Consider the following 24180-nt stretch of genomic DNA (forward strand, 5'->3'; position numbering starts at 1 on the left):
TAAGCAACATTTGGAATTATTATGTTTTAGTCAAATAATATGTATGTTTGGGCTTCTTGTAGTCAATTTGCAGTCGATAAATGATGTGAAATCTAAATATCACATGACATCTAAGGATTAGGTCTACAGTATAAAATGTGATATAAAAAAGTTTCGTTTTTTCCAAACCCTTTGTAATGTATTATGATCCATGCACCGCGATGCATAGAAGTAGGCCTACAGTATCCTTGTACTAGCCTCAAAAGGAGGGGCGACGCGGACGCGCGCTCAAGGTTTGCATGCTGGCGCGCGTGGGTAAAACACTTGCAGTTCGCATGTCAGCTGTGGCAAGAAACTTCATTAAACCTCGACTATGCCGTGATAGTACTCGAATTGTTTTCGTTTTTTGTCACACGTTTTTAAACAAGTGGTATTTCCTCTAGGATGTCCTATTTGTATTCTTCTTTCAGTATGGTCTTAAACGCAAAAACATGGAATGTATATCTGTGTGGAAACTAACGTGGGGTTTAAATCTCACGGCTGTTTTGCTTTCCATCGTTCGGGAGTGCTGCCTACAGGATACTGCAGCAAGTCTTTGAAAGGATATTTGCCCTTAAAATATACTTTACTATTGAGTTTCTTTTTTCAGTCAGTTTTGGAGGACAGAATACACATTTTTACTACAGTTTTGGCAAGATAATACATTGCTGAAAATGGAGACTGTCATTGAAAGAGAATGCAGTGCGCTCGGAGGACTTTTTCAAACAGTGATAGGCGACATGAAGGTAACACTTCGGGGACTCATGTATTCATTGTTTATCTTAATATTTATTTAGGTTCCGTAGGTGTATTATCTTCATTTAAATTTTTAATAGAATAATACGTTTTATTGATATGGCAGTACGTGCCCTTGTATGTTTATACCTAATCGATGTGACATTGACTGTGATTGATAAAGGGCATGCAATTATATTTGATTTTGCAGAATACGATAAAAAAAATTAAGAGTGGCTGGTAGGCAAATGATTGTGTACAGCCTAGGCTACTAAATTGCGCTCACGGAGGGACTGCCTATAATCGACATACGCACGGTGGGTGTGTTCTGATTCGTTGACAACAAACGGATGCATATAAAAGGCTAAATGATCCAGGATATGGATTAGAATAGAATGTTCTAAAACCACGTCAATCAAGTAGCAGTAAATGCATGTCATGAAGGTTTCCCCTTGACTTTTGTTCTGAAGAGAGCAATAAAATGTGTCACTGTTGAGATGTGAAACTCATTTAGGCTACGCATCTGTTTTTATTTTGCTTTTATCTTACACTCAACAGTTGGAAATGAAAGAAATGCTATTTTTGCACAATGTCATCTCCGAAGGAAGCATGACAATGTGTATTTTCTATGCTTAGCCTAACAAGCAGAGAGAAAATAATAGAAAAGATCATATTGTCGCACGCTCCAGTCTGCCCGAAAGTGTTGTCGCGCCTATTCTTACACGTTCCCACCTGTTCCTCTGACAACTGAATGCATTACCCCCCCCCCCATATTACAACCTATGTGTTGTGATAATTGCGTTGTTTGTAATTTCATATGTCTTGCGACCGTGATATATAGGCGTAAAGGGTCGAGACAATAAGAGGACACAGTGGAAGTATAAATTCAACCACACATTTGTTTTATCACAAAACCAGATAACAACCTATTTCCATTGAAGTCCACAAAGCATATTGCATGTACAGTAACAGACAGTTGTTACATGATCTACAGCATGGTCAAGCAAGTTAATGTTTCCAACTTCAATATTTCAACATCATCAAATCACCTCTGCTTAGTCTTATACAGTGACAACTAAAAGATTCCAAAAACAATTTAGTGCAATCAACGTAAGCTAAATATGTGGCTCGCCATGGTTCTGATTTGTGTTCGTGCTCGTGCAAGTAGAAAACATGTCGAAACGCCAACGCCATCCTCCTCTCTTGACGAAACGGTCTCACTCGGTCATAGAGTACACACTTTTATTTGTTGTTGTCCTAGGCTACCTAGCTAAAATGCTTACTCGCTAGCCTAGTTAACATTAGCCTTCTACATCTAGCTACTTATTGAACTTCCATCCTCTCAGGCCAGGGGCACAACAATGTATGTATGGTTGGATCAGAATCGCCTTTATAATCATTGGCCAGTACTGGAGAATTAAGTAAAACTACAAGTCCAAATCTCCAGCCATGGATTATGTAGGAAAGGAACAATTTTAGCCACCAGAGGACAACAACACAACGAAATGCAACAATTAAAGTTTTCGGTCAAATATTTTGTCAAGGGAGGCCGATGCTCGCTGGCTTCCCTTGCCTTCAATGCTACCGGCGGCAACAATGTCATACTCGTTTTGACCAGACAGCGTAAGATAGAGGGCCTGCACAAACCGAGGGGCTCTGTTTCTTGCTTTCTCCGGTGAAATACATTCAGCCTTTTGCAAATTGTAGGAAAATTATGAAACACAGAGAGGCGAAAGATTTTTAAAAAAATAATATATATATATAGGTCGATTGTTTGAGGAAGCCAGGCTTCCTTTGGCATCCATGAATACAGCCACTAGTGGTGGATAAACATTTGATGTAGGAGAATAGAGATTGAGATTCCAAACAAATGAAAACCACGATGTCCATGATCTGGTTTGAGAAACTTTTGCAAAGCCATGTGATCAACTCTGCTTAACTATAAACTATTTCAGAGAAATGGGCAACTTTTGTAGATTCTGATGAAGACAAATGCTTTCCAGTGGTCTTAACATTAGGCAGAAATATGTTCATTGATGATAGCCTTCTACAACCATTTCAGACAGGTTTCACTAGACCTGTGTAATAAACCATTTTCGTAGGTGGAGGGCTTTTCCAAAGGGCACCAGGAATTACACTCTGGTCTGCTGGCGGATGTGTACATGTGTGGGTGGGGATTTTCTATGTGTGCCTATATTTGCTCGCCAATGTTTGTGCTTAAATTGAATGTGTGTGTGTGTGTGTGTGTGTGTGTGTGTGTGTGTGTGTGTGTGTGTGTGTGTGTGTGTGTGTGTGTGTGTGTGTGTGTGTGTGTGTGTGTGTGTGTGTGTGTGTGTGTTAATACATCATTCATTTAGATACTGTGCACACATCCCTTATTGTCTAAGCAGACATATTACCATTCATCTGTTTAACTGGAACCAATCCTACATGCCTTTCCTGAGCTCCAAGCGTTCTTTAAACTGTGTATAAATACTGCAGTATGAAGGACAAAGATATCATGGAATTTAGTGGTAATTGAATAATTTCAGAATTGGTTCTATAGAGGTGTACTTTTAGGTTTTATTTGTGAGTTGTGCTATTTCGTGCATCTGTTTTCTGGATACATTAAGCCTAGTCCTGAAATAAAACACAGGCTACTCAATGGAGAGTCTAGGACTATTTTTAGTCTAGGCCTAATACTGTATGTGTCTGGGAAACCGGCCCATAATGCTTTATTCTCTATTACCCCTTCAAATGTATACGTGTTTGAGCACCATTACATTATTAATCTGTTGGCTCGAGGTTGAAGGTAATGCTATCGAGGGCATTGGATGTAGGCCTACTTTGGTTTATTAATAAGTATTTATATTAAATCAGAGTGGATCATCACTCTGGCTAAAATAATCCTCTCACTGGGGGGTTGGGGTGAAATTACTAGATGAACCATAGAACTGAAATGGATGGAAAAGATAACCAGATACAAAGCAGAGCTCTAGGCTTTATGACCATAAATTGATGAATCCTTGCGAAGTCTTGTTGAGCACAGAGCCATGATCTTTTTACCCATTTTAATTTCTGAGATGAGCACCATGCGTTAGAATTGCCTGAGTCAAAGCCTGATCTGTTTGTTTGCCTGATTCAATACATTTTAAATTATCTGCATTTATTCAGTCACTGCATTGAATTTAAAATGCCGTTTGCGATGCTAAAATGATGATCTCTCCGTAGGAAATCAACGCACAGAAGCCATATAAGCGAGTGGCGTGGTGAATTCAAGCAGTGCATATTTCATGTAATTCCTCGCCCAGCGACGTAAAGGATGGGTGCCAGGGAGATTGAAGTGCAGCGTCACTGCCTCGATCGTGTTGTCACGGTAACCAATGTGGAGGGCTAGTGCCGTGGATGAACAAAAGGATGCCTGAGAGAGGCACTGAGAGACGGCAGACTTCACATGTATTCCTCCTCTCAGGGGAGTGCGGCTAGGGCACTAATCAATCACTCAAGACACATCACCTTGACAACGACAAGTCTGACAGTGTGCTATCTCGTTAACCCCACCGCCCCGTAATGTGATTGTTCGGCCCCATTATCAACTCATGGCTGTGATCCATTGCTATCACAGTAAAAAGGCTTACGGTGTATATTTTTTCTACGGTGTTTTCTATGTTCAAAACAATTGGGTTGTGGGTAGTTATTTGAATTGAGTAGTCTATTCGGAGAGTGAATTGAAATGCACATCTTGTATCTCAAATACACCATGTTCATGTATTATTACATATTTACTCAGAGTGGAGGAAGTTGAGCTGGAATTGAATTGACCCACCTAAGTAGTTTAACCCCTGTCTGTCTTCCTGTGCAGGTCTCCTCATCAGTCGTGGATACACTTATGAACTTTTACACACACCACACACACACACACCACTAAGAAGACATTTGTGTTTGTCCACTCGGCGAGCATGTCACCCCCAGCTAGAGGCCGTTCCCTGTTGACTTCCAGCTGTGGTGAGGCCTTGTTAGCTTCACCCAGACTGCTCTGGTGACAGATGTTTACTGCATGGCCCCCAGACCATAGCTGGCTATCTACCACTCTGGCCTTTCACCACCACAGCCCTGCATTTAGACATTAGAAGCCTGGGAGGGGAGGACAAGGTGTTTCAACCAGAGGCCAACATGTCATTAGACAGGCAGGCTAACCTACAGTCACCTGCTTCTAAGACGAGTGTCAGTCCTATATGGTACATTTCAGGTCCCGCGTGGCTCAGTTGGCAAGAGCATGGCGCTTGCAACGCCAGGGTTGTGGGTTCGATTCCCACGGTGGACCAGTAAGAACATGTATGCGCTCTTGATAAGAGCTTCTGCTAAAAATGACTCAAATGTAAAGTACACATATTTTGGGAGGCAGGTAGCTTAGTGGTTAAGAGCACTGGGACAATAACTGAAAGGTTGCTGGTTTGAATCCATGAACCGACTGGGTGAAAAATCTGTCAATGTGCCTTTGAGCAAGGCACTTAATCATAACTGCTCTGGATGAGTGTCAAAAATGTACATTTGCAATGTTCTTGCACCTCATACTGAATAAGCCTTCAAGGTCTCAGCACTAACAACAAAGGCAACACTCAATCGATGGGATTCCTATGATGTTTGAAGTCTATTTAAGCAATAAGGCCCGGGGGGGTGTGGTATATGACCAATATACCACGGTTAAGGGCTCTTCTTAAGCACGACGCAATGCATAGTGCCTACCACAACCCCCCCGAGGTGCCTTATTACTATTATAAACTGATTACCAACGAAATTGGTATATGGTCTGATACACCACGGCTTTCAGCCAAGGGCTTGAACCACTCTGTTTATAATCCACATTTTAGAACTCTTCGGTTTAGTGTAGTTCATCTTCAGTCATGGTAGCCTACATTCTCAACAAGTATTGGGACTTTGAATTGAGCCAAATTTGATCCTAACTATCTATATTGCCTGTGGGCTATTGTTTTACATACACTGAAAGTTAGAGCGGGGTCTACAATCTCAGTATGGGTCTATGGATTTACTTTATTGATCTCTCCCATTGTTGCTCTTGTATATGTGAGATTTTTCAGACATGAGCTTGCGGACATGTTGCATTAGAAATGTTTTTGTGTGTACTCCTCGTCCTCACATGTTTCTCTTTTATGTCCTCAGAGCAGTTACCCAGTGTGGGATGACTTCATCAGCAAGGCCGGGAAGCTACAATCACAGCTCAGGTAAACAAACAAACAAAGCAAAACGACACAACAAAGAAACACGGGACTTACTGCACATCTCTACACACACACACACACACCCACCCACACACACACACAGGCACAGGCACACTGCATTTACCCAAACTCATAGAAACAAAAGCAAAAAATCCTTCTTCTTCAAATGTTCCTTGTTATCTGTCTAGAATTTCACACACACACACTTCCCTAGGTCTGGTGAGCGTGTTTCTGGATCACAGTTGCACACAGTCACAGCTGAAGGTCATGAGGGAAGGAAGAAAATGAAAAAAAAGGGAAAAACTTAATGAACCTTTCATCAACTGAGATTAACGATCAAATCATAAAGTCATTATCTCAGCGTGGTGGATCAGCGCAGCGCGCCAGACGCTTTTATTTCAGGCCAAGGGTTACACCGGGTTAACCTGCTGAAAAACATCTCTACTTCCTTGTCCCGCTGAGGTTTGTGGAGGAAAAGGGTTCCTTAGAAATCCTGCCACTAATGTGAAGGAAGCCAGCTGGAAATGTCCTCCTAGCCTCTTGGCCTTTTTCTCATTCAACAAGTCGTCTTGCATCCATAGCTCTATAGTCTCGCCTTTTACTCTCCGCAGGGAACGCGAAACATGCTAACATTACAAACAGCACATGCATTTTTCTATTTTTCTATTTTTGCAGCTCTTTCTCACCACATGGTAAATGGTGTGTCTACAATAGCATGTTGTGTGAAGCAAATTCTTTTTTTTTTTTTGCATCTGTGTACAGCACTGTGCATGTACGTGCTTACGTGACACACACCTCTGTAATCTAGAACAGTAGCAGTGGCACGGTGCACCAACTACATGCTATAAGGAGGGAGATCCGGAGTGCCAAAGGGCAGAGACACATAACCTCTGCAGTGCCAATTGTGTGCGACCAAGTCCGGGTGTTTTCCAAACACCATTTTAAAGGAGAATTTAGCTTTTTAAAATGGCATGTTATAGAAGGGTCCAGACCCTTCTTTTTTTTTTTTGCGATTTCCTCATCCTCGTTGTGCAGCTCTGGAAAAAAACATGAATTAATGCTCCTGAAAACAGCCAAGTAAGTCCTTTTAGAGCCCCCATACTGCACAACGAGGATGAGGAAGTGAATTGCTGGTTGGGGTAAGTGAAATTGCTATAAAAAAAAAGTGTCTGGACCCTCCTACAACTTGCCATTTACATCCAAAATAAAAATGGGGTATAAAACGGCCAGATTCTCCTTTTAAATATCTCATCTGAATTTAGAGTAGACATGCCCACTCTTTAAGAAACCATGCTCTGCTTTAAATAACGAAGAATGCGTGCATCCACTTAGCCTTGTGTTTTTCTGAGCTCAAATGAATAGTCGTTACTTCATTAAGAATGAGAGAAAAGCAACCCTTTGGATTGCACATTGTACAACAGACTACCATCATGCAGCATGTGGCTCAGTTGAATTCCCTATCCTGAAATGATTTATGACATCAAATTGGTTGATGATACCTTGCCTACCTACTGACTTCAATTTCAGCTCAGTTTCTTGTCAACAAAGGTCAGTCTCTACTTTATACAATTTCCGGGAGGGCTGGAACAGACCATTTAGTAATGGATTTGTTTCTCTGGCGGCATGGTAATCTTAAAATGCAGAAATGCAAGAGCATAGAGGTAAAAAAAAAGAGAGAAAAAAAGCCTCAACAATAATCCAGATTAAATCTACCATGACCCCTTTATCCATAGTTTTGTACCCCCATGCAGTGTGGTTGCTTATGGTTACCACCTAAGGGGGTTTGAAATTGTGTAAATACGGGGATGGTTGAAGGTTAACATCTTCATATAGTTAGATGGTGAATACTCATGAAAGGTAATGCAAAAAAAATGGGAATCTAGTTGGATGCAACCCCAGTCTTTCCCCAAATTCAATTTCCATGTGGGGTGCAAAGGCCCCTAAAGCAACATCCCATCCGGGCCCTCTGGCATCAAATTGTCAATTGAAACCAATAGAAGCCTATAACATGTTTAGGGGGGGGGGCGTATTAGAGCTAGATGGAGGGACCCACCCCACGTATACAATTGTAGGGTAAACACTGACCCAACCTTGACCAGAATACTAACTCTGTCCACCCCTTTCCCAAAGCATATGGTGCTACTGGTAAAGTGATTCAAACCATGGTGAATATGGGTGTTGTATGGTTCTAGGCCGATGTCGTACATACTGTATGTTCTGCTGCCAATAATAATCAGAATGGTGACCAGCTGTGTCTTTCTCATCTCCCAGGACGACAGTTGTCGCGGTAGCCGCCTTCCTGGACGCTTTTCAGAAAGTGGCTGATCTGGCAACCGGCAGCAGAGGTAAGCAGATGTACCTCATAGTCAGGGGGCTATGAAGTGTGTGTGTGTGTGTGTGTGTGTGTGTGTGTGTGTGTGTGTGTGTGTGTGTGTGTGTGTGTGTGTGTGTGTGTGTGTGTGTGTGTGGTTTGGAGGACAAATGGCAGTGGAGTATTGTGGGGCCTGGTCGTGATGCTAAGGACACATATTGACAGAGGAAATCACGTTTTCTCCTGGTTGCTGTTGTGGTCTTTCATGTTCAAATACACGGATAAGACTTGTCATAATAATTTAGAATGATTTACAAAGACCCACATCGTAATAATGTATGTGCCCCTCTTTAGCCAGCTCTCTGCTTAACCTTTCATTTGGACTTCAAAGAGCCACTAATAGTCATGCTCAGTCACCCTCCTGTTAACCTCTAACCTATAACCTGCCTTTCTGGCAGACACTTGAGCACTGAGCTGTCCACCTCATTGATGGATGCATGTACAGTATGTTCATGTCTTGGAAACGATGTTTTCCTCATACCCACTATCCTAATACACTATGATAGTGTTTTCGTTCAACATAACTGGAGCTGCCTTGTCATTTCTGAAGGCATGACACTACCTAACTGACGATGTGGGGAATATTTTTGCCATACACACTTTTATGTGGTAATAGTGAGTGTATTACATTTATGTAATGCTATATGAATGTTTTTCTGAAGGCGTAGTCTCCCTCGCCCACAACAATCGGAACTGTCAATCTAATGCAACGTCAAGCTTCCATCAGCAGGATTTGTGGTCCTAATGTTGTTGACAGAGTGGTTGTGAGATGCAGGAAGAGTGGGTTTGTGGTCAGGTCGGGGTTGGTCTGTCTGCCCACTACAGAGCGCTGTCATGGCCACTGACTGTCACGGTGACAGAACGAGCCACGACCAGGCAGTCACTCTTCGCTTGGCTAATTTAAGGGTTAGTAGGTCAGTGGAGCTTTTTTCATTTAATGTTAGGGGTGTCACATCTTAAAGAACTGTCATGTTCCATCAAACACTTTTAAAAAAAGTGTTTCAAGTGTTAACATGAGAATATGGTTCAAGAACGCGGTCACACCATCCTGGGCGGTTGAACCGTGGTTGTGGTCGCGCCTGTGACGGTGCAGCTTTGTTTTGGGGCGAGACTGGGCAACTCTGAGGGTTTACTGTTGAAGTTCACAGGCAGGGCATGTCCTGAACAGAATGGACTTCATTTGGAGACTTTTGTCACTTGAATTAAGTGGTAAGGCGGGATACCACGGCAGAGGACAGAGTGAAGTGAGAATGGTGACCTCCTTTTCCTCTCCTCTCCTTCTTTTCTCCCTCCTTTCTAATATGTAGGCTACTACCCACAATGATTTCCAAGGTTTTATGACATAACAAAGGAAGCCCATAGGGCCTTTTATTATCAATATGTAAAATGTAAGCAAAAAAAATTGGCATTTAAAAAAAATCTCCCTTGGCTTTCGTTATAAAACCCCTCTGATTCTTCAGTAATATGTTTTCCATTTTTCAATACCTCAGTAATGACATATTGTAATGCCACATGTTTTTATTCAATCCAGTAATGGCTATTGAATCCGGCTGCCATAGGTTCAATTCAATCATTACGTAAGCTACATAACCCTATTTATACATTCCCGCATATTCATATCCTCTGCTGTAAATTATTGCAGCTAGACAATCAGACGCTCACAACTCAAAGGCCACAGTGGGAGGCCTTTCAACACAAAGGATGAAAGGTCAACATTTGACAATACCTTTTCAACCGTGTAGGTGTACGGCAATATCAACCCAACACAGTGGAAATAGCCACCAGTGCTAAATAAAAGCATTTTCTTATGCTGAGCACCGCAATCCAGTTTGTCTATGTCATTTCTTTCAATACCAGTTTTTAAATAGGCTATTATATAATATGGCCGAGAAGACAGCAATTCTCAACTGGTAGGTCGTGAGGTTTTGAATGGGTCATGGGTATCTGAGTTTTAAAAAACTACTTAAACCAGGTAGAAAGTGTGTTGACATTTCAGTGTACTTACATTTAAAAATAATTTAATCTCTGAACAATATTTCTTCAATCCCAGTATTTTCAATGTAGAGTTTAGGGAGGCGACGCACAATTGGCCTAGCGTCGTCCGGGTTAGGGAGGGGTTGGCCGGTAGGGATTTCCTTGTCTCATCGCGCACCAGCGACTCCTGTGGCGGGCCGGGCGCAGTGCGCGCTAACCAAGGTTGCCAGGTGCACAGTGTTTCCTCCGACACATTGGTGCGGCTGGCTTCTGGGTTGGATGCGCGCTGTGTTAAGAAGCAGTGCGGCTTGGTTGGGTTGTGTATCGGAGGACATATGACTTTCAACCTTCGTCTCCCCCGAAGCCCGTACGGGAGTTGTAGCGATGAGACAAGATAGTAGCTTCTAAAACAATTGGATACCATGAAATTTGGGGAGAAAACGGGGGGAAATTCCAACAACAACAACAAAAGTTTTCCAGATTGTATTTTGCCGATTGTTTTTCGTAATGCTAGTATTGCATCGCAACTGAGACAACCTGGTTCAATTTGGCTCCCGAGGCAAAACCAGTTGAGAACCACAGGCCAAGGAGAGGAGGTTGACAAATGAGATTGTCTGCCACAGTGTATGTATGTTTACAGATGTTTTTGTTGTACGATAGGACCGTCTTTTCTCCATGTCAACATACATTGTCATATAGACATGAAAACGTCATTATGGGAGGTTCCGCAGTTAGCCACACTGCACCATGATGAGCCATTGGCTGTTTTTGTGTGCTAGTCCCTAGACTGGGGAGATTGACTGAGTGTAGGGAGGCCCATTTCTCAATCTAAAGTGGAGTACACCGAAAATAGCAGTGCTTTGCCCTCTTTTCATTCTTCCCTTTCATTACTCGGTCTGACTGTCTGGGTGTGGTTTGAGGCAGCCCGTATGATGACTATGTAAGGTCAGGGCCCAGCACAACGTCCAGTCACGCTTTTGTTTATGCGACACACAAAGCCACTAAGGTTTGTTTCTTTTGTGCCCTTTGTTTGTGCCTTGTCTTTTGTTCCAATGCGTGTTGCATACAGTATTATCCACTTACGCAATCGCACAGCCTTTTGAGGAACGTCGAGGTTTCTAAAGGACAGGCCTACAATTGTCAGTGCACCTCCCAGATTGTTTGAACTAAGACAGCCACACTACTCCAGTCCGACCCCTGTCCTTTACCGTTGATCCAGGATAAACAGTCCTTCAGTAGGCTACGCTACCCCCCCCCCCTCCACACACACCTCATTTTCATATTTATCTGCGTCTCAAAGAGGCCGTCTCGAACGGATGGCCATAAGTGCTTGGCTCCTGTCCTGTCCTTCCACACAGCAACTAGTCACAGCCAGACCGGTGCTCATGGCAACAAGTATGGAAATCAGGAGGGCTGGTCCCGCCTCTGGAGCCATGCTGTAGGAGTCCTTAGCACCTCAACGGTGGGAGACGGCATAAACAATAGAAGGTAGACCATTGTGAAGAGCCGTGTGTGAAGACACCTGACATAGGACTTTGTTCATGTTGATGCACCCTTGTTCAGTGTGATAGGAGTTTGATTTCAATTTCCAATGGATATGAACATAGGTACAGTCTCAATGAGGTTTGCTTGCATCGGATCATGTGAGCAGCCCTTTGTGTTAATTAATGGCCATTTGGCACTCAACTCTACGGCTACATGCATCATAGAACTAGAAATTACAGAACAGTCATCACTGCCAAAAGCATGTGGTAAACACATGTTTGCTACACTCACATTGAAGTCTCAGTTTGTATGCAACAAGCATTCAACAGCTAAATCCAGCCTACTTCGTCTGACACAGCACTGTTAAGGTCTTTATATGAAAACTAGGAGACGCAGTCATTCTGTCTGCTCTATTTCTACATCCAGCACCTATTTGCTATGTATTGTGTGGCTGTGGTTGCCATGGCGCCCCACTGCCAGGAAGGATTCCTTTTTTTTAAGAGCTCGGGGTGTTGTGGCAGATGTCAGCAACCCTTCTGTGTTGCCTTTGAGAGAATTAGATCCTGCAGGTAAAAAGGGCTAGCCTGGTCCCAGGTCTGTTTGCGCTGCCTTGCCAGCTCACTCACGTGACGATGAGTATAGGAGTTGTCAAGACAGCACAAATACAGTGGCGTAGTGGAGTTTCACGGGGCCCCCCCCACAAGGTCCCATCTAAACTTTTTTCCCCCCAGAAATATTTGTCTTACTATTAACCCAAAAAGGTATCTATATTTTGATAGACCAAAGTATCAGCCATCAAACCATGTAAAAGGAACAACCTTCTATTGATTTATTTTTCATAAAATGTAACTAACTGGATTTTTGTCAACTCTGTCAGTCACCATGAAAGGCATTTCATTTGTACAGTTATTGTCCAACAAGTGTTTAAAGGCCTTGATTGTTTCATTCTAACATTTGATTATTCAAATAAAAAATACAAATCACCAAACGTCTTTTTGTTTTATTATATAGCACTATTAAAAGCTCCAGGGCTAATTAGATTTAGAACATGAAACAAAATGTATAAAGCAAACATTATCCATTAGGTCCAGCACAGCAAATTGTTTAAGCATATGTTGCAGATCTGTGATTATAATAGTTTTTCAGAATATGAAAAAAAATGTTTTGACTCCATCAGTGACGCAGTTGACAAGCTCTGATGTAGTTGACAACAACAGACATTTTTGCCTCAAAGCTCAAGTTCAATACAACAATCCGTAAAATATGGAAAATGATTCATTTGAAAATCACCAATAAAAACACAACCATTTTATCAGATCTTTCAGCACTCTGACGGAGTTGATGTCAGACTGAAATCTGACGGAGTTGATGTTTTACAGAGTTGACAAACATTTTGTTTTTCATCAGTTGCTTTTGGACTATAAAAAACGAATTAAATGTAACATATTTGAACCAAAACTCATATTATATCAGGCAGAAGGAGTTGACAGTTTATGGTTGTGATCGTGGTATTTCCAATATTGTTTGTTTAAATCTATCAAAATTGGAGAACTTTACAGACTATGAGTGGTCTTGTTGCACTACGTGTAATGAGGACATGAATAAGGGGTCCTTATGGTATAGCTGTCCCTGCTCATTCCTGATTCATTTAGGATTTTAGACAAATCTGACATAGTTGACCAAATCTCCAAAAACATCTTTTAGGAATGATAGTTTTGAGATACATATTCTTTAAAGTTACAAAGCGCTATTGCAAGAAACTACCATAAGATAATTGAGTTAATATCCATTATTGACTCACTATATATATATATAGCTTTTTTGGGAGTTTGAAAATGGGATCCTTTGCGCCAGACAAGGACATTTCCAGACATTGAGCCGACATGAATAATATTGAAAGTATTTTGAAATTTTCCATAATAAAATGCCCTTAAATGTAAAATTTCTAATGTAACAAAATCCATTATTTTCAACTATAAAAATAATTGTCCCTGCTAGACAAGGATTGTCCCGACTTTCAAGAATCTTTGAGGTAATCTCCTGCTATTCTAGCAATCCCCGTTTGCAAGGTAATCTCCAAAGAGATGGACCAGGGTATGAATGTAGGTGACAGAGGTGAAAGGGTTTGGAAAATTACTAAGATATACTGTAAGGTCAAGCGGTACGGAGAAATGACTGTTGCATCAGGACTAGAATTAACGTCACATGCAGTGGTTCAGATTGGAGGGACTGGAGGTCTACCTTCTTAGGTTTAGAGACAACCGTTAAAAATGGTCCTTGAAAAACAAGTCTGTCTGAGAATATGAAAATTAGAAAATGTGACTATCCACATATGCTACTTGATGATTGTAAAATGTACTACAACGCACATCAAACTTTACGTCAGATATGTAGTTATTAGGTAGATCAATTGGTGGCCCACGGTTTTAAAACCGGTCCACTAGCCGATTTGATGTGGCCGGCCAAGGCCTTTTTGTTTATGTGGGCAAATCACTAGAGGATGCACAGTGAGTGGTCCCCATACAGACAGAAGGACAGGCATGCCAGTCAGGGGGGAAAGCCTCAGTGCCATCAACTGTACAGATGGACTCCTTTGGCAGCTTCTGCTTTTATGATCTCATCTCTGCAAAAGGGAGAAATCATATTTACTGCATTGCGCAAGACAGGGCATTTTATCATTTCAAGGGATTTTCAGTGCTACTTTTCACACTAAAGGGGTAGATTTGTGGAATTGTTTTTGTTAGGTTCTTGGATATCAGTGCATCACATTTTGTGGATGAATTCAATTTGTGGGTTTCTTTTGCTGAATCCACTTTCCTTAGTAGCTAGCAGTGGTGGAAAAGTATCCAATTGTCATACTTTAAAGTTAAGGTACCATAATAGAAAATGACTCAAGTAAAAGTGAAAGTCACCCAGTAAAATCCCACTTGAGTAAAAGTCTAAGTATTTGGTTTTAAATACACCTAAGCATCAAAAGTAAATGTAATTGCAATTATATACTTTAGTATCAAAAGTATAAATCATTTCAAATTCCTGATATTAAGCTAAACAGAAGGCACCATTTTCTTGTTTTGTTATTTCCTGATAGCCAGGGGCACGCTCCAACACTCAGACATAATTTACAGATAGCCAGGGGCACGCTCCAACACTCAGACATAATTTACAGATAGCCAGGGGCACGCTCCAACACTCAGACATAATTTACAGATAGCCAGGGGCACGCTCCAACACTCAGACATAATTTACAGATAGCCAGGGGCACGCTCCAACACTCAGACATAATTTACAGATAGCCAGGGGCACGCTCCAACACTCAGACATAATTTACAGATAGCCAGGGGCACGCTCCAACACTCAGACATAATTTACAGATAGCCAGGGGCACGCTCCAACACTCAGACATAATTTACAGATAGCCAGGGGCACGCTCCAACACTCAGACATAATTTACAGATAGCCAGGGGCACGCTCCAACACTCAGACATAATTTACAGATAGCCAGGGGCACGCTCCAACACTCAGACATAATTTACAGATAGCCAGGGGCACGCTCCAACACTCAGACATAATTTACAGATAGCCAGGGGCACGCTCCAACACTCAGACATAATTTACAGATAGCCAACACTCAGACATAATTTACAGATAGCCAGGGGCACGCTCCAACACTCAGACATAATTTACAGATAGCCAGGGGCACGCTCCAACACTCAGACATAATTTACAGATAGCCAGGGGCACGCTCCAACACTCAGACATAATTTACAGATAGCCAGGGGCACGCTCCAACACTCAGACATAATTTACAGATAGCCAGGGGCACGCTCCAACACTCAGACATCATTTACAGATAGCCAGGGGCACGCTCCAACACTCAGACATCATTTACAGATAGCCAGGGGCACGCTCCAACACTCAGACATCATTTACAGATAGCCAGGGGCACACTCCAACACTCAGACATAATTTACAAATGAAGCATGTGTTTAGTGAGTCCTCCAGATCAAAGGCCGTAGGAATGACCAGGGATGTTGTCCTGATAAGTGAATTAGACCATTGTCATTTCCTGCTAAGCATTCAAAATGTAACGAGTACTTTTGGGTGTGAAGTACATAATTTCCTTCGGGAATGTAGTGAAGTTGTAGTAAAAGTTGTCAAAAATATAAATAGTAAAGTACAGATACCCCAACAAAAATGACTTAAATAGTACTTTCAAATATTTTTACTTAAGTACTTCATACCACTGACACCTGGGCCTGTTAGACAGAGACTTGCGTGGTACTTTGACCACAGTCCAATTTTATCAACAGCCAATGCCGACGAACCTAGCAGCACCCTCAAAGTAAACCTCCCCATAGTCCCTGCAGTCTCTTTTTCTAAGCCCACAAACTATGCCTGAAACCTTTTTAGCTTTAATCCTAGGCGTTGCACTCGACCCACAAGTCCATTCTCCCTGCAGTTAACTGAAAAGTATTTTTGTGGCGATGGTGTGGCCAGGTCTCTTCCTGTTGCGTGCCTAAACAGCCCTATAGTGTCATGGCTGGCTCGTTCCCCCCTGAACCCATGTCCAATAAGGTACTCTGGGAAATACGAGACCGCTATGTGTCTACTCTACTCTCAACTCGGTGGCTACGTTCCAACAATCTCACATATCCTCCTAACTTTGTCTCCTCGCCTTCAGCGCCGCTGTTCTGAAAGGACTTGTTCCAAACAGTCTCAAATATCCTCCTTCCGTCATCTCCTCTCCTTCACACCTACTGATCTGAAAGGACTTGATGGGTGAAAGCATCAAGGCAAAATCATATTCCATGCATTCACATGTCGGAGGCCACAAAGGAAAGGAGATGAGGAAAGAAAGTTGTGTGTGTGTGGGGTCTGGCAGAGTTAATAGGTCACCGATCCCCACCTGTCCCTCTCCATATAGATTCTACTGGCATTAATTGATTGTGTAATAGTACAATTACAAGTGGGCTGACATGGTATGCAGCATAGCAACAGCCGGCGGAGTTCCTGACGTCACTGTGCACTTGATCCACTGTCGGTGTGTTTTTGGAGGAGAGGGAGCATGCTCTGCCTCTCTAGATGCATATATGAAAAGCCTCCCGTAGATTCAGTGCTCTGCGTACGACGCAATTTACACGGTTGGCTGGGCTAGTCGAAGGAGGGGTGGTAGTGGAAATCTGAGACATAAAGGACAAGTCTTCTCAGACTGCCTGTGATGTTAGAAGTGGCCATCGGTAGCCTATATGAAGGACCAGAGTGTTGACATAAACCCATAGCTTGTGGCACCATAATAACTGTAAGAGAGGGGTATAACACTCTGTCTTTCTCTCTCTCTCATCCATCCATGCATTTAGTCGAATCCAGTTATCATTCAATACCCTCAATTGAGCCCCCCCCCCTAAACATTTTGCTATCTAATTCCCTTGCAAGCAGTGTGTGATTTTTGGTAGCTGGCGGACAACGCGCAATATGTGTAACGAAACAGCGGCTGTCATTTTGTCTTTGTAACCAAGCCGACAGTGAAAATAGCTGAACACCTCAACTATTCAACGTTGCCCTTTCTCCTGTAGCGTGCATGACCATGTTCTCCCCCAGCTGACTGTACAGCCAGAGGACATGTTTGAATTATTGACTAAGATCACCCAGCAGGTGAGTCTGTTCTTTCATGTGCTTCACAACGCCCAACCCCCCCCACCCTTTTAATTAGTTATGAAGCCCTGTTCGTCTCCGCTCGTTAGCGTGAATCAAACAGCATAATTTACCACCCGTGCGTCTGTTGATAACTACTTTATTGAGGGTAATTGTACTTACTATGACTGTGATATGTGGTTGTCTCACCTAGCTGTCTCTAAATGACTAGAATGTAAATGCTACAATGCTAGTCTGTTATTGAGGACCAGTATGGCCCAGTACCTGTAGCCACAATTGAGTAGATGGTAGAAGCTGGTGATAGAACTGGTCCAGGGTCAGATATTATATTTAGGTTCCTAATGTTTGAGGTTAAGGTTGGGGGTAGGGGGATCTGATCCTATATCTGTGGTTATAGCTGTACGGGGAGCTCCGTATCATGGTAATGAAAGAGGGAAGTTCTCCCAGTGCAATAACAATACAAGCCCTCACAATCGCTATTGGCACCTGCCATGAAATATGCAGCCTACAGTATGAGATACTACTACTTGTTTATACACGATTGTTCATTGTCTAAAGCATGTCGTCACACAATGTGTCAGTCTACTGGTGGAGTCCTATCGTGACACAGCCCACAGAGTGGTGAGATGCCAGAGGATCCTAAGGGAAAGCTTAGTGGTCACCAGGGGAGCAGCGCATTTTGTAAAGGTTGAACAGGTATTCGATAATTCACAGTCATGTCATGCTGCAAGACTGACTCACAAAGACTCGCAAAGCACAAGTGGTCTGATGTTGAATGTAAAGGTCCAAACAAAGTTGACAGTAGGTCACTGATCTCTTGATTGACTCTGTTTCACCAATCTTTTTGCTGTAACATGTTGTCATTGAACGTGAAACGGATGCACTGCTATCCAATGAACATTGTGCTTGGGTGGTGTGTAAAAGAGAGAGGCTACCCTCTTCTACCTCAGAAACCATTATGTTCTATTTATAATTATATATATATTTTATTCTTTTTTAATTTATTTTTTAAATGTAACCTTTATTTAACTAGACAAGTCAGTTTAAGAACAAATTCTTATTTACATTGACGGCCTATAATATGTGCGATTCAAATCCCACATTGGGACTGTTGACAGTAAACTCAGTACAGTGTTTGTGTTAACTCTCACGGTGTACCATTTCCTTGAAATGCACGGTTGTTGTCTCACATTTGCCTAAATGCACAATGGGCCTAGAACAATGCTTCATAGTATTTTAAAATGAGAATACCTCAGGAAGGGACACAGTTACTGTATGGGGGGGGGGGTAGGGTTGTCTGACTACCTTTTCTCAGTGCTTTGTTGCACACCACAGTACATAATAATTAAACCATTTACTGCTTTTGTGGTATTTTGGCGCACAAACAGCACATACCTCATCCGACACAATTTCCATCAACAGCAACACTCACATGCTGCTAACCTTCAGGCAGCTAGCTAGAGAGATCATTATTCTCCTGGCCAGGGACTTTAATGCAGGGAAACTCAAATCTGTTTTACCTCATTTCTACCAGCATGTTAAATGTGCAACCAGGGGGAAAACAACTCTAGACCACCTTTACTCCACACACAGTGACATGTACAAAGCTCTCCCTCGCCCTCCATTTGGCAAATCTGACCATAATTGTATCCTCCTGATTCCAGCTTACAAGCAAAAACTAAAGCAGAAATCACCAGTGACTCGGTCAATAAGAAAGTTGTCAGATGAAGCAGATGCTAAGCTACATGAGTGTTTTGCTAGCACAGAATGGAATATGTTACGGGATTCTTTAGATGGCATTGAGGACTACACCACATCAGTCACTGGCTTCATCAATAAGTGCATTGATGACATTGTCCCCACCGTGACCGTACGTACCACAACCAGAAGCCATAGATTACAGGCAACATCTGCACAGAGCTAAAGGGTATAGCTGCTGCTTTCAAGGAGTGGGATTCTAACCCGGAAGCTTATAAGAAATCCCGCTATTCCTTCCAACGAACCATCAAAAAAGCGAACACTAAGCACTAACCTGCCTAAATGACTACAGACCCATAGCACTCACGTCTGTATCCATGAAGTGCTTTCAAAGGCTGGTAGTGACTCACATCAACACCATTATCTCAGAAACCCTAGACCCCGTCCAATTTGCATACCGCCCCAACAGATCCACAAATGATGCAATCTCTATTGCACTCCACACAGCCTTTTCCCACCTGGACAAAAAAACAAATCTATGTGAGAATGCTATTCATTGACTACAGCTCAGCATTCAACACCATAGTGCCCTCAAAGCTCATAACTAATCTAAGGATCCTGGGACTAAACACCTCCCTCTGCAACTGGATCTTGGACTTCCTGACGGGACGCCCCCCAGGTGGTAAGGGTAGGTAGCACATCCGCCAAACTGATCCTTAACATGGGGGCCCCTCAGGGTGCGTGCTCAGTCCCCTCCTGTATTCCCTGTTCACTCATGACTGCATGGCCAGGCACAACTCAGACACCATCATTAAATTTGCCGATGACACAACAGTGGTAGGCCTGATCATCATCAACGATGAGACAGCCTATAGGGAGGAGGTCAGAGACCTAGCTGTATTGTGCCAGGACAACAACCTTTTCCTCAACGTGATCTAGACAAAGGAGATGATTGTGGACTACAGGAAAAGGAGGACTGACAATGCCCTCTTTCTCATCGACGGGGCTGCAGTGGAGCAGGTTGAGTGCTTCAAGTTCCTTGGTGTGGATCACCAACAAACTATCATGGTCCAAACACACTAAGACAGTCGTGAAGAAGCCACGACAAAGACTATTCCCCTCAGGAGACTGAAAAGATTTGGCATTGGTCCTCAGATCCTCAAAATGTTCTAGAGCTGCACCATCGAGAGCATTCTGACTGGTTGCATCACTGCCTGGTATGGCAACTGCTCGGCCTCCGACCGCAAGGCACTACAGACGGTAGTTTGTGTGGCCCAGTACATCACTGAGCCAAGCTTCCTGCCATCCAGAACCTCAATACCAGACAGTGTCAGAGGAAGGTCCTAAAAATGGGCAAATACTCCAGCCACCCTAGTCATGGACTGTTCTCTCTGCAACCGCACGGCAAGCGGTATTGGATCGCCAAGTCTAGGTCCAAAAGGCTTCTTAACAGCTTCTAACCCCAAGCCATAAGACTCCTGAACAGCTAATCAAATGGCTACCCGGACCCCTCTTTTATGCTGCTTCTACTCTCTATTTTCTATGCAGTCACTTTTTGATTCTATGGATACTTCCAGATTGCACTAAATCCAAGATATACTAGATAGCTATACTAGATGTTATCGGCAGATCAAAGCCATAGGTTTGGCAGTGGAGGCCCAAACAGAGAGTGAAGCGGTGCCCAAAGCCAGCTCTGTGTGGTAAACATTACGCAACGGTAATATGTATCACGGTGTAAACCTAGGCCTCCCAGACAGTTTTGCATGTGTGTGTGTGTGTGTGTTGTGGAAAATTCGATCCAAAGACTAAGGCAGAGATTATTGAATGATATAATAGACAAATCTTTAGTTAGAAGCAGCTACAAGGGAGATCTATCTCTGATTTCACAGGGAAGAACTCAAATAATATATGGTTACATGCCTCTTTATACTGTATAGTGGGAGGTGATAGTACAATCATATTGTTTACACAACAGTTCTTTCAATACAAGCAACAGCCCCGGAACACAATGTCCTTGTGTTAGGGTGCAGACATACTAGGAGTATGAAAGGCATAGTCCAACACAGAACGTATCTGTCTGGGTACTGGGAATTCAGAAAATCAGTTGAGTAACTTCTTTTTTTCTATAAATAAAATAAAATTTTATTTTTCACATGCTTCGTGAACACCAGGTGTAGACTAACGGGGGGATTCTTGTTTTCGGGCCCTCCCCAACAATGCAGAGAAAGAGAAAATAGAAAATGAAAACGCGTAATAATAAATAAATACACAATGAGAAACGATAGCTTGGCTAATATGTGATATTCCCACCTATACTCAATACAACACATGGAACTTTATTTTATTATTCAATTTTTTTTTAAATATGAAAACATACAATCTACTTGCAGTGAAGCCGCTCAACATCGACATCACATGCAGTCACCTAACAGACTCCATCCAGAGTGACCCACAGAAGTCACTTTGTGTGCATTTCTTATTTGATGGGACGACACGCAGGGAAAACATGGTACAGTACAGTGCCTTCAGAAAGTATTCAGACCCCTTGACTTTTTCAACCAAATGAATGAGGTTACAGCCTTATTCAAAAATGTATTAAATATGTTTTCCATCATCTACACACAATACCCCATAATGACAAAGCAAACACTTATTTTAGAAATGTTTGCTAATTTATTTAAAAAAATGTTTTTTTAAATATTACATTTACATAATTATTCAGGCCCTTTACTCAGTACTCTGTTGAAGAACCTTTGACAGCGATTACAGCCTCGAGTCTTCTTGGGTATGACTCCACAAGCTTGGCACACCTGTATTTGGGGAGTTTCTCCCATTCTCTGCAGATCCCCTCAGGCTCTGTCAGGTTGGATGGGAAGTGTTGCTGCACAGCTATTTTCAGGTCTCTCCAAAGATGTTTGATCGGGTTCAAGTCCGGGCTCTGGCTGGGCCACTCAAGGACATTCAGAGACTTGACCCAATGCCACTCCTGCATTGTCTTGGCTGTGTGCTTAGGGTCGTTGTCCTGTTGGAAGGTGAACCTTCGCCCCAGTCTGAGGTCCTGAGCACTCTGGAGGATTTCAAGGATTTCTCTGTACTTGGCTGCGTTAATCTTTGCCTCCATCCTAACTAGTCTCCCAGTCCCTACAGCTGAAAAACATCTCCACAGTATAATGCTGCCACCACCATGCTTCACCGTAGGGATGGTGCCAGGTTTCCTCCAGATGTGACGCTTGGCATTCAAGCCAAAGAGTTCAATCTTGGTTTCTTCAGACTAGAGAATCTTGTTTCTCATGGTATGCAAGTCTTTAGGTGCCTCTTGGCAAACTCCAAGCGGGCTGTCATGTGTCTTTTACTGAGGAGTAGCTTCCATCTGGCCACTCTACCATAAAGGCCTAATTTGGTGGAGGGCTGCAGAGATGGTTGTCCTTCTGGAAGGTTCTCCCATCTCCACAGAGGAACTCTAGAGCTCTTTCAGAGTGACCATCGGGTTCTTGGTCACCTCCCTGACCAAGGCCCTTCTCCCCAGATTGCTCAGTTTGGCTGGGTGGTCAGCTCTAGGAAGAGTCGTGGTGGTTCCAATTTTCTTACATTTACGAATGATGTAGGCCACTGTGTTCTTGGACTTTCAATGCTGCAGAAATGTTTTGGTACCCTTCCCCAGATCTGTGCCTCGACACAATTCTGTCTCGGAGCTCTACGGTCAATTCCTTCGACCTCATGGCTTGGTTTTTACTCTGACATGCACTGTCAATTGTGTGACCTTACATAGGTAGATGTGCCTTTCCAAATCATGTCCAATCAATTGATTTTACCACAGGTGGACTCCAGTCAAGTTGTATAAACATCTCAAGGATGATCAATGGAAACAGGATGCACCTGACCTCAATTTCAAGTCTCATAGCAATGTGTTTTCTTTTCTTCAAAAAATGTCTAAACACTTATTTTTGCGTTGTCATTATGGGGTATTGCGTGAATATTGGTTAGGATTTTTTTTGTTAATCCATTTTAGAATAAGGCTGTAAAGACATAACAAAATGTGGAAAAAGTCAATGGGTCTGAATACTTTCCGAACGCACTGTATATTGCTTTAGGAATGCTGCAGTAGGGTGAATTGGCTACAGAGTAGAAGAGTTGCTGAGTTCCTTTCATCCTGGGAGTAGCCGTGCCTATCAGGGCGTACATGTTGCTCTTTGCCTCCCTGTCATGCTCCCAATGTTCCTAACTTCCAAGTTTTATCTGCTAATGTTTACGAAAGCGTTACCGAGCTTGGCCTCAACAGGCTTCAACCCCACAGACCACACACACACTTTGGCTGTGGCCCAATTCTCTTAATAGACATAAAAGCAGTTACCCCCCCCCCCTTTCTTTCCCTCTGTCTGGTCTGATATGATGAATTTTTGGCTGGCTTGCTTAGTAGGCGTTTTGCTTTCGTGGCTAGCCAGCCATCTAGAAGCCGACCGGTCAGAAGTGTGTTCCACTCCGGAAATTGGGTCTTGTTAAATCCATGCTACCCCGAGGGCACGATCACCCCTGATGCGCCAGCCTGATATTTCCATATCAGACACACATGTGGGCATAGACACACTCATGCACATGCTTGGAAACACACATGCGGGGAGGGAGGGAGAATGTCCTACACCCCCCCCCCCATTCTGGTTCTCTGTCCAATTTCAAAGCCCCAACATAATTAATGAAACAGACAGGGAGATATCTGGCTGCACTAGAGGATGGAGGAGAACGAAGACAGTGGCACATTTTTCAATGGATTCTCTAATAGAGCTGTTTCTATTGGGGGATTTTCAGCGTGAAGCGAGTTGGCTGGTGTCTTCATAGTGTCGGCGGCCCTTTCCATTTCTACCTCTCTGAGAATCACCTCAAGGTTTTTTTCAATAAATGAAAGCTAATTAAAGGCGCGCGGCGTTCGGGAAGCGGACCCACTGGTACCGCCACCGCCTCACTCACGTTTCAAAGTGAACAAACACGCCAATTAACACCCCAAAATAAGCCCGCCACGCACCAGCCCCTCGT

The 24180-nt window shown here is 42.9% G+C and overlaps 1 protein-coding gene and 1 non-coding gene across 7 annotated transcripts in view; both read left to right on the forward strand.

Annotated features, from left to right (window-relative positions):
* The first annotated feature begins 260 nt into the window (after window positions 1-260).
* The window catches only part of LOC124012329 (protein MTSS 1-like), a 46805-nt gene continuing 22885 nt past the window's right edge, over window positions 261-24180 (forward strand). For 3 of the 6 annotated variants that reach the window (XM_046325824.1, XM_046325826.1, XM_046325823.1), the window contains exons 1-3: window positions 262-764; window positions 5914-5975; window positions 8244-8317. In XM_046325824.1, coding sequence (XP_046181780.1) covers window positions 693-764; window positions 5914-5975; window positions 8244-8317 — 208 coding nt within the window. In that variant the 5' untranslated portion in view covers window positions 262-692. Of the gene's footprint in view, window positions 765-5913; window positions 5976-8243; window positions 8318-24180 lie in introns of all 6 variants that reach the window. The other 3 variants (XM_046325822.1, XM_046325825.1, XM_046325827.1) reach the window with 2 other exon arrangements.
* On the forward strand, window positions 4982-5056 carry trnaa-ugc. The gene has a single exon. It is a non-coding gene; the product is annotated as a tRNA-Ala (tRNA).

This window comes from Oncorhynchus gorbuscha, linkage group LG24 (genome assembly GCF_021184085.1).
Source record: "Oncorhynchus gorbuscha isolate QuinsamMale2020 ecotype Even-year linkage group LG24, OgorEven_v1.0, whole genome shotgun sequence".
NCBI lineage: Eukaryota > Metazoa > Chordata > Actinopteri > Salmoniformes > Salmonidae > Oncorhynchus > Oncorhynchus gorbuscha.